We start from the raw sequence: 10,864 nt of genomic DNA, 5'->3' as shown, positions 1-10,864 counted from the left end.
GAAGCATCATATTTGCGACTTTGTTCGTGCTTGTGGCGTTTGCCAGCGACATAAACCTGCTGGTCTTCTTCTGCCTTTATCAGTTCTGAAACAAATATGGTCAGATATTTCATTGGATTTTATGGAAGGATTACCTACTTCACATGGGAAAAACGTAATCTTAGTGGTAGTAGATTGTTTCTCTAAATATTGCCAATTATTGTGAACTGCTCATCCATACTCTGCAGTAAGTATTGCCCAACTCTTCTTTGACAATAATTTCAAATTACTTGCCTTACCAGTAAGCATGGTTAGTGATAGCGATGTAACTTTCACAAGTTCTTTTTGGAGAGAACTCTTCCGCCTGAGTGGTACCAAGTTGTGTTTTAGTTCAGCGTATCACCCTCAATCTGATGGCCAAACTAAAGTTGATAACCAAACTGTGGAGATGTACTTGAGGTGCTTTACCAGTGCACATCTTACCAAATGGATGGACTGGTTGTCCTGGGCAGAATATTCATACAATACCAGTTTTCATTCTTCCTTGAAAATGACACCCTTTGAAGTGGTGTATGGGCGTCCTCCGCCACGTCTTTTGCCTTATTCCCCTGGAATTTCCAAACTAGATGCAGTGGATATAGCGTTATATACTCGGGATCAAATTCTGCAGTCCTTAGGACAAAATCTATTGCATGCTCAACAGAGAATGAAGGCTACTTTTGATTCCAAGCATCGACATGTTGAGTTTCAAGTGGGGGATAGAGTTCTGTTGAAGCTACAACCATGTAAACAGCTTTCTGTGGGTACTCGTCATCACCAAAAATTGTTGCCCAAGTTTTATGGTCCTTACAAAATTAAGCAGCGTATTGTGCCTGTGGCTTATAAATTTGAGTTTCCACCAGGTATAAAACTTTATCCAATTTTTCATGTCTCTAAATTGAAGCTTTTTCATGAAGGCGACTTTCCAGCAGCTGCTACTCTTCCTTCAAGTTTGCCAGAAGCTCCTTCACCCCATCCTATAACTGTACTTGAACATCGGGTTGTTCGTAATGTACCTGAAGTCTTGATACATTGGCAGCATACTTCTCCAGCTGAGGCATCATGGGAAACTGTTTCTTCTATGCATCAATGCTTTCCTCATTTCCCGCTTGAGGACAAGCGTGATTTGAAAGGGGGGAGTTATGTCAGCACTCATTTAGTCTACCAACGATTTACACATGGGAGATTTAAGGAAATTAGAAAGTAGATTACGTTAGCTTATAAGTTATTTAGTTGTTCGCAGTAGATTACTACAGTTTTTAAGTATTAATGTTTTCATTTTCTGTGTAGCAATTATTGCAGTAAGGAGGTTATTCCTCCACTTTCTCATTTAGTTGTAGTAGGCAGTAGGCAGTTACTTTCTTTGTTTCAGTGTTGTATTAATGTATTTGAATTCAGTGAAATGTTATGCAGAAAATTACTAAGTCTTTGAATACTTCAAACTCAAGAGATTGCAGGTTCTCTCTTTACGAACCAGCATCATAGGTCGTAGGAAGAAAACATACGATTTCACACTAAAACTCCCCATAACCAGATCCATATCAAGGGACCATAACAAATAAAGTGGGGAATAAATGATCCCCTTGCTTGAGTCCCCTCGATGATTAGAAAAAACCATTCCCTTGCCCATTTATCAGCACATAATAGTAATTGTTAGAAATTAGTCTCCACACCATGTCTATGATGACTTCTGAAAAGCCAAACTTTCTCAACACTTTCATGAGGAAAATCCAAGACACCCTATCATAGGCCTTAGCCATATCCAATTTCACCACTACATTCATATTTTGGTTCCTTTTATTGATGTCTCATATTATTTCTTGTGCTAATAGTACATTTTCTGTGATGCTCCTACCTTTCAAAAATACTAATTGTGTTGGGGAGAAAACCTTTGGTAATACCATCACCATTCTATCATGCAACATTCTTGAGATGACTTTATTGATAAAACCACTTAAATTTATAGGTCTCATATCAGTAAACTTTCTTGCCTTCTCTTTGTTGGGTATTAGCACTAAATTTTTATGAGTTACGAACTTTGGAAGCTCATGTCCACAGAAGAATGCTCTAACTAACTTAGTGGTATCAACCTCAATAATTTCCCAATAAGTCTGAACAAATGCACCTGACAACCCATCTGGTCCATATGCACTATCACCACTCAATTCAAAAACCACCTTTTTTACCTCCTCTGGATTAGGAAGTTTAGTCATCTCCTCATTTTCCTGTTCAGTGACAAGACATGGAATATGTCTTAGCATTGAGAAATCCTGATTATGGTCCTCTTCTGTGAATTGTTTCGAAAAAAACACACTAATGCTTCCCCAATTTGCTGAGCAGTGTGAATAGTTTCACCTTGCTCATTAATGATTTCTGCCAGATGCAATTTTTTCCTCCTTCCTTTCACATAAGAGTGAAAGAATTTAGTATTCATGTCCCCTTCCACAAACCATTTCATTCCTGGCTTTTGTTTCCAGTATTCTTCTTCTATCGTGAGATATTTTCCCAATTCTGCATTCATTCTACTTAATTCAGCCCTATTTGTTGCAGTTGGATTCATCTTGAATTGAGTTTCCTTGATTTTAATCACATCCTTTGTGGTAGAAATTTGTTGGAAGCAATTGCCAAAAGTATCTTTGCTCCAATGTGATAATGCTCTCTTCACTTTCTTCATTTTGGCTTGAACTTCTAAAAAAGGATTGCCTATGAAATCAGTGTTCCAATATTTTTCCATGATTGCCTTAAACTGATGGTGTTTTGTCCAAAAGTTCAGAAATCGAAAAGGCTTAAAGATAGGTTCTTCATCTGTGCTACAACTTATATGTAACAGAGCATGTCTGAGCCTTGTCGGATAAGATGGTGGACTACAGTCGATGGAAAAGCCTCCTGAAATACGTTGTTCTTCAGTACTCTATCTAACCTTTTTAAGATACCTTCTTCTTCAATCCGACCATTCCACCAACTGTACTTACTGCCAATAACATCCAATTCGGCTGAGGCACAATTATTAATGCATTGTGAAAAATCAATTGCCTCATGTTGAATGAAAGCTAGTCCACCCAATTTTTCCTCCGCACATAAACTGACATTAAAATCTCCTCCCACAATCCAAGAGACTTGAGAATTTTCAGCACTGCCTTCTAGTTCCGCCCATAATTCCAATCTGACAATAGCACTACACCGAGCATAAACTGAAAAAATAATGTAATAACTGTCATTTCTACAAAATCTCATTGTTATCTGTTGTAGAGAATCCATTACTATTGTGCCCTCCCAGTCGTCTCTCCAGAAAATCCAAATTTTACCAGAACGGTTAACCAACGCCTTATCAAATCCTAACTTCACTTTGTATTGATCTAGCTCTAATGGATCTTGTAAGGGTTCCATTAGTTCTATGAATGAATAACGATGTCTTCTATTTAAATCCATTAACCTCCCAAAAGCATTATGAGTGTAATAAATCTAATATTACAGAAAATAGCCTTTTCTAACATTGATCACTATGAGTTCCTCTATCCTTGATGCTCCTTGTTTTGACTTGAAGAGGAATTGTAGGCCTTCCTATTTTTTTCTCTCAAACTATCAGTGTTTCTTTCTGATAAGTCTCTAGCCTTACTGATTTGTTGTATGTTGTATTCCATACTCTCATTTTCTTTCATTTCCCTCCTGTGTTGAATTACCTCCTCAAAATCTTTCATTAAATCTGGGGCCTCCTTAACATGAGGTTGAGGGAGTTGGTCATCCGGTGTTTCCTTTACATTGTCCTCTGATTCCTTTGTTTTAGACTACTTCCTTCTCTCATATACGTTGATACTTTTTGCATTGTTGGAATTTTCTTCCATTATGCTAGACACTTCTACATGCTCCGAGCTTTTACCAAGTGATTGAATATTGCTACCTCTATCCTTGACATTGTGGCTTTTTTGGATCTCACTGTTGGGGCTTTCCTCTAATTTACTAGACACATCCACCTATTCCGCGTTCCCTCCCGATGTAGATAACTTGCTGCCTTTAGCTCTTTGAATCCCTGGAGTAACATCAAGCTTCCTAAAAGAAGTTTCAATCCATTATTTGGGGGGTAGTTTAGGATCTTTCTGACACTTCTCTCCATCTCCTCCAGTATATATGTTTCACCTTCGACATCGTTTTCATCTATTTCCAGTGCTCCAAACTAATTACCAGTCTCAATATTCACCTTTGCCCAAACCTGTTCAGGTTGTTTCTTCCATCCTCCCCTTTTAATTTTTTGTTAAATAAAATCTTCCTTCTATTTAGCAGTTTTCACTCCTTTCTTATCCATTTCTTTGTTATCTTAAATGGGCTTCTGTACTCTTTGTTGTGTGTATTCCTCCATCTTTTTCCTTTGGTTCATGGTCCTTCTTCTCTGTTTTGGGATATAGTTCTGGTTGTTCCACATAGCATTGTTGTTCCTTATGTCCTTGGATTATGCAAGTCTTACAATATTTGGGGACGTAATCATATTTTATTCTCACCCACTTCTCCATCACCTCTCCATTTGTCTTTTTCATGCTTATTTTAATGTGTTTGGGGAATTCTCTTAGAAGATCCACCTCAACCTTCACCCTTGCACAACTGGGCTTGGTTTGATTTTTTGTCGCCATTTCCACTTGTAAAGGTTTCCCAACTTCAGCAGCCAGTGAGAAGATTGATTCTTTACCAAAGAAGTTCGGAGGGAGTGATGGAAAGGAAATCCATGCAATTGATGTGGTAGTCTCTTCCTCTGGATTAAACATAGGATCCCATTTCAAAGTTCTCATAGGGAAAGACCAATTCTTCTGCATAATATAGTATGCCGGTTTGGACATAAGATGCACATAATCTTCCAGCAAGGTTTCCCTAATGAGGACATGTCTATTGCTAAGTAGTCCAATCTTGCATTCTCCCTTTACCTCACATTGTTTTGAAATTAATTTCCTCAAGTCCTGAATATATGGCCATCCATAAGAGAATTTTCCGATCACAGGATATTCAATATTCTCGTGGATTATCATCTGATATACCTCCTCCTGCTCCCATAATACTATTGGCTCCCCATGTAAATATGTTATTGGTTTAAACGTTATTGGCTTAATGTGACCTGACTGTGGTTTGAAAGAGTATGAAAATTGGCTTTAGTAGGCTGGCCACCCTCCAAAGGAGGCTGGCCAATGACCGTTTTGTCCATCACCAACGATAGGTAGGCAAACTAGGCTATGATGGTGATAGCTTGTGTTCTTTTTACTAGAAATTTTATTTTTAATTCTCCTTAAGTCTTTTATGCTATAAGTGATTTTATATGTGCAACATTTTTTTTCTAAAACCCTTTAAATAGTTTGTTAAGTTTGTTCATCCGAATTTCAAATTCACAATTTACAAAAGGTTGTTACTAATATTTTTTTTTCATATATGCGCTTTGATGTGCCCCTATATATATGTCACGCCCCGAGCCTACACCCTGGGTGTGGCCGGCACTCGAGAACCATGTTGGCCCCAAACAAATCCATTGCCTGGCTCAATACTCTCAGCAGAACACTTGACTCAACATTTAAAAGAACTCAAAAGATAAACTCATGTAATAAACTCAGAATGTTGTAAAGGAAAATTCAACTGGCCCAATAGGCAACTTAAGTCTTTAAACATTTAAAACTTGAAATGGAAAAGACTCGTGAACTACTGTCTATCTATCTATCTATGAAGCCTCTACTAACTGAGATGGACATTGGGATTAGACCCACGACATCCTAATAACAAAATGAAATAACTGAAAGTAAATAGGGAATCCCGTAAAACATCTAAATCATGGTAAAAGGGACATTTCATTTCATGACATGCAATTGTCAAGCTAAAACATGATATAAAAGAGTTAGAAAACATAAGTCATAACATCTTGGTCAATGCAAGTTAACTTCATCTTTAAAACCTTTGAACTCATATGCAATACTTCTTGAAGTAACCTTAGTTCATTATTACTTGTGGGGAGTTAGCCTTAACCGACATAGAGACAATATGAGCTATAACATGATCCAAGTGTCTCCCATACTGAAATGGGTTGTCCTACTTGCCAAGGTAGAACCATGAACTTCTAGCTTAAGTGGATCAACTAGCTAATCAACCTATGGGGGCACATAGTTAAGGGATAAGGACATTGATACTAGAAACCCGACCTCTACTAACGGGGGAGCTTCCATCTCATGAGATTGTGTCTAGAAACCCAACCTCTACTAACGGGAGAGCTTCTATCCAATCATAAATATCCACTCGGTGCTAAGCATAAATCCCACAGAATAGTTATTTCTTACTTAACTTCATTATTTATGTAAAGGGTCCCTTGGACAACTAAACTATACTAGTTCATTAGGATAGCTCTTACTATTTGATTCAATTAGGTGAGAAAGACTTTCAACCTAAGAATCCTTTTCTTTGTGATAAAACAATTCACATCATGCTTTTATGTGTTTATGAGAATATCCTTTCACAACACAACATCAATATTGGTACTATACTCTCAAAGCACCCTTAAAACATTTGCATAGATTTTAGAAAATAATGCATAAGTCCATAATTTACCTCTTGAGGTTCAAAACCCACTTTTAATCATCAATGCTTAGAAAACATGAGTTAGATATGGATTTCATCATAAATACATGTAAAGATTTCTATACATGCTCAATTTTATAAAACTCTTCCTGGAAGATTAAAATCCCACTTTATATGATTCATAACATGAAAACATGGGGGATTACATGGGTTCATGGGGAAATCATCATAAAATCATCAAATTTCATCAATTCATGCATAAGAGATCATAAATCAATTATTTAAATCAATAATGAAAAGAACCCATGATAATTGAAGAAAACCGTAACTCAATTGGGGAATTCTACCTTTTTAAATAGAGGAATTTGGCAACTCCATGGATGAAAACTATCATACCTTGAATCTAAAATCTAGCCTTCAATGGAGGAATTGAGACCTTGACTTGAAACCCCAGTTTGAATCTTCTTTTTCTTCAAGTTTCTAGAGAGAAATATTTGGAGAGGAAATTTGGTTTTTCTTTTGTGAATGTTGATGAATGAAGTGAATGGGCTAATTTGGGAGGTTGAAAAAGCGGTAAAATGATGTAGTATAGGAACTAATTAATTTGGAAAAGACCCAACTACCCCTGAAACTCAACTGCAGTAGTGACCCACGAGACCCCACTGACGGACCCTGGATTGACCAACGGTCTGTCCTGCACACTCGTTGGTGGTGGTCAGAGGATTTTTGCTGGACCTATAGCCCTTGGACCACGAGGAGTAGACCCATCGACTGTTCGTGGTTCCAGCCGTGGTTCAAGGCCTAGGCAGACTTACTGGTGGCCTTTCCACGGGCCCACCTACGGTCCGTGGTTCAACCTAAGTCGTGGTTGGCCTGTGTGGATGGCTCCTGTAAGTCCTGTAATTCTGCCAGGCTTCCCTTTTTTCGAATCTGTGGTATTACAATATCTCCCTGTTGGGACCATTCATCCTCGAATGAGATTCAAACTAATTCTAAAAAGAGTTGAAACTAACTCTATCAGCCCATTATGCATGCAATGAACATAAGTAATGAGGAAACATCAACTCTAAGATAATCATACTCAACATAATCTCATGGAGCTCATATGCAACTCAATATAAAAAAGCATAGCTAAAGCATGTTCATCAATTAATCTCATGAAGTCTATAGGCAACTCATACTCAATGCATAACAACATGAGGAAAATAAATCATATAAACTCATTTTCTTTCAAAACAAAACCTTTCATGAACATGCATCACATAAGGAAATCATGTAATCACATAAAAACACATTACTCCCAAAAAAAGGACAAACCAAGAGGAATTCATTACCTCAAGCTAGAATAGGAGTAGAAGGAAAGATATGAGGATATCGGGACATCATATCGGCCTCGGCCTCCCTAGTAGCACCCTCAACTAACTGATTCCTCCACAAAACCGTAAAGGAATCTATTTCCTTGTTTCTCAACTCGTTGACTTGCCGGTCTAGAATCTCTACCGGAAATTCCTAATAAGAAAGAGTTTCATCAACTCCCAACTCTTCAAGGGAAACTATGGATGTCACATCTCCAACATACTTCTTAAGCATAAAGACATTGAAAATATAATGCACTGTTGCCAACTCATTTGGCAAATCTAACACATAAGCAACCTTACCCACTGATTAACATTTCAAATACACCTCATCCGATTCTAGGTGTAAACGATCATTAACTAGAATAAAACCCACAAAGAGTTGGGGTCAAACCCACAAGGAGCGGTACGTGTTTAAATTCAGTTATGAAGTTATAAAGTGGTCTATTCTTGTCACGACCCAAGCCTAGGGCCTAGACGTGACCGGCGAATGGGGAACCCGAAGGAACCCCAAACAAGCCTCATAGCGTATCATTACACATCCTTGGTCGCAGAAGCAATTAAATGACCATGAGCAATAAGCATAATCAAAGGGGGGAAATCAGGACTAAGGGAGCAAGAGATAAAAAAAAAGAAGAAATGATACATAAATACCATAGATGAGTCAAGCTCAAGCATAATACACAACTTGTCCAACACCACCTCTAAACATGAGTACTTAGCGGGGGCCAAGACAAACTACCGGGCTCACCCTCATAGACAAAACATAACTAAAAAGAAAAAGGTCTTATACATAGCAAAAGATCATGAGCAACGTCCCCGGAATGGAGGACTCACCAATAACCTTGATAGAAAATCGTATTAGCCACGCGGAAGAGGAGGGTCAAGCGGTGCTCCGGTCCCTACATGGTGACATCATGTAGGAATAGAGTATGCGTTAGTACGTTTGAATGTACTAAGTATATGGGATGCAATGCAATGCAACAAGGGATGGACATCATAGGCAAAATGCATAATCATACCCGATAGATAGCACATTAATGAAATGATATATATAATGACGCTTACATAAAAATCATATTTAGTGGGACGTAGCACAAGTGTGGTGAGTGACCATCAATATAGTATTTCCAAGGCCTACCACCCCCTTGGAGAGGCGAAAGAGGTACAAACCCCTCAATGTGGTTACCCGGGCCTACCACCCCCCGAGCTAGGGACCAAGGTACAAACCCCTCGATATGGTTATACGGGCCTACTACCCCCCGTACTAGGCAACCAAGGTACCAACCCCTCGATACGGTTATACGGGCCTACTACCCCCCGTACTAGGCAACCAAGGTACCAACCCCTCGATACGGTTATACGGGCCTACTACCCCCCGTACTAGGCAACCAAGGTACCAACCCCTCGATACGGTTATACGGGCCTACTACCCCCCGTACTAGGCAACCAAGGTACCAACCCCTCGATACGGTTATACGGGCCTACTACCCCCCGTACTAGGCAACCAAGGTACCAACCCCTCGATACGGTTATACGGGCCTACTACCCCCCGTACTAGGCAACCAAGGTACCAACCCCTCGATACGGTTATACGGGCCTACTACCCCCCGTACTAGGCAACCAAGGTACCAACCCCTCGATACGGTTATACGGGCCTACTACCCCCCGTACTAGGCAACCAAGGTACCAACCCCTCGATACGGTTATACGGGCCTACTACCCCCCGTACTAGGCAACCAAGGTACCAACCCCTCGATACGGTTATACGGGCCTACTACCCCCCGTACTAGGCTTGGTCGACTCACAACACGTATATAGAGAAAATCATATACATGTGTCCATTTCATCATCATTTCAATAATTATATAACCATTCGATTCATAAGACGTACATTGGACCTTCCATTTCCTAAGGATTCTATAAATGGACATTTTATCAAACACATGATGGGCTATTGTTCATGTAAATGAAATCATGTACTTCAAGAGTACTAAGTCCAACCAACTCCGAAACACATATAAATCAGCCCACCAACAACATACATATATATATACATATATAACAACCTTCATAATTTGATCATTGAGGCATGAAAACCATAAACATCATATAATCATTCCATTTCATGATAATATACAAAAATAGACCATAATAGGATGTGTAGTAATAATTCCATAATTCAAGAGTTCATAAATGATCATAAGGACCCATAAACTTGAAGTAAAATAGAGGATAAATGGTTGGACTTGTGGAAAGGAAGGTTTCCACAATCAACCCACATACCTCAACTTTGGAGAATCCTTGATGAAGATTGGAATGGAGAATTGAAGCTTGAGATTTGAGTCTTGAATCCGGAATTAGAGGTTGAGATGTTTGAATTTGGTTGAAGATCTTGGTGGAATTTTGGAGAGGGATTAGAGAGTGTTTTTGAGTGTTTTGAAGCTAGAAAGAAAATATAACTAAGTATGGGACAATCCTCTTTTTATAAAAGAAAAACGTTTTCGGCTGCTACAGTAACTTAGCTTACTGGAAATTGCCATTCTGCTCCGGTAGGTTTTACGAAAATGGTCATAACTCCTTCATCCTAACTCGGAATGAGGTGAAACAAATTGCGTTGGAAAGCTAACTCACAGAGCTTTAATTTTGATAGTTTGAGCTCCTTCCAGTTCCTTGTGTGCTGAGAGATATGCCCCTTTAAAGTTGACCCTCAAAATCGCATTTTTTTGCGATTTTCAAATTTTGATACGGTTGTTCTAAAATTCGGGTTAGACTCATTTCCCACTCAATTTGACCCCCTGAATAAGAATATGAAGTCGAATTTCCGAAATCATGCACGGATTTTGAGATATATGGAAATTACAATTATAGGTGTTTCCGAAGCACATTTTCGGGCATTTTTGGGGTCGTTTCAGAAATCATGCTAAAAGGTCTTTATATAACCAAGCTAAATA

At 38.8% G+C, this 10,864-nt stretch overlaps 1 protein-coding gene across 1 annotated transcript; it reads right to left on the bottom strand.

Moving 5' to 3' along the window:
• Positions 1-2,835: 2,835 nt before the first annotated feature.
• On the bottom strand, positions 2,836-3,405 carry LOC107059551 (uncharacterized). The gene has a single exon (XM_015306130.1). The coding sequence runs from the start codon at positions 3,403-3,405 to the stop codon at positions 2,836-2,838; it is 570 nt and encodes a 189-aa protein (XP_015161616.1).
• Positions 3,406-10,864: the final 7,459 nt, after the last annotated feature.

The sequence above is a fragment of the Solanum tuberosum genome, unplaced genomic scaffold (assembly GCF_000226075.1).
Source record: "Solanum tuberosum cultivar DM 1-3 516 R44 unplaced genomic scaffold, SolTub_3.0 scf00025, whole genome shotgun sequence".
In the NCBI taxonomy this organism is placed as follows: domain Eukaryota; kingdom Viridiplantae; phylum Streptophyta; class Magnoliopsida; order Solanales; family Solanaceae; genus Solanum; species Solanum tuberosum.
Note: the sequence above shows the minus strand (reverse complement) of the source record. Positions and strands in the feature narration are given on the sequence as shown.

Bases quoted from the DNA above. Each gene is read 5' to 3' on its own strand.
- LOC107059551 (XM_015306130.1), bottom strand. From the start codon at position 3,405: ATGGAACCCTTACAAGATCCATTAGAGCTAGATCAATACAAAGTGAAG.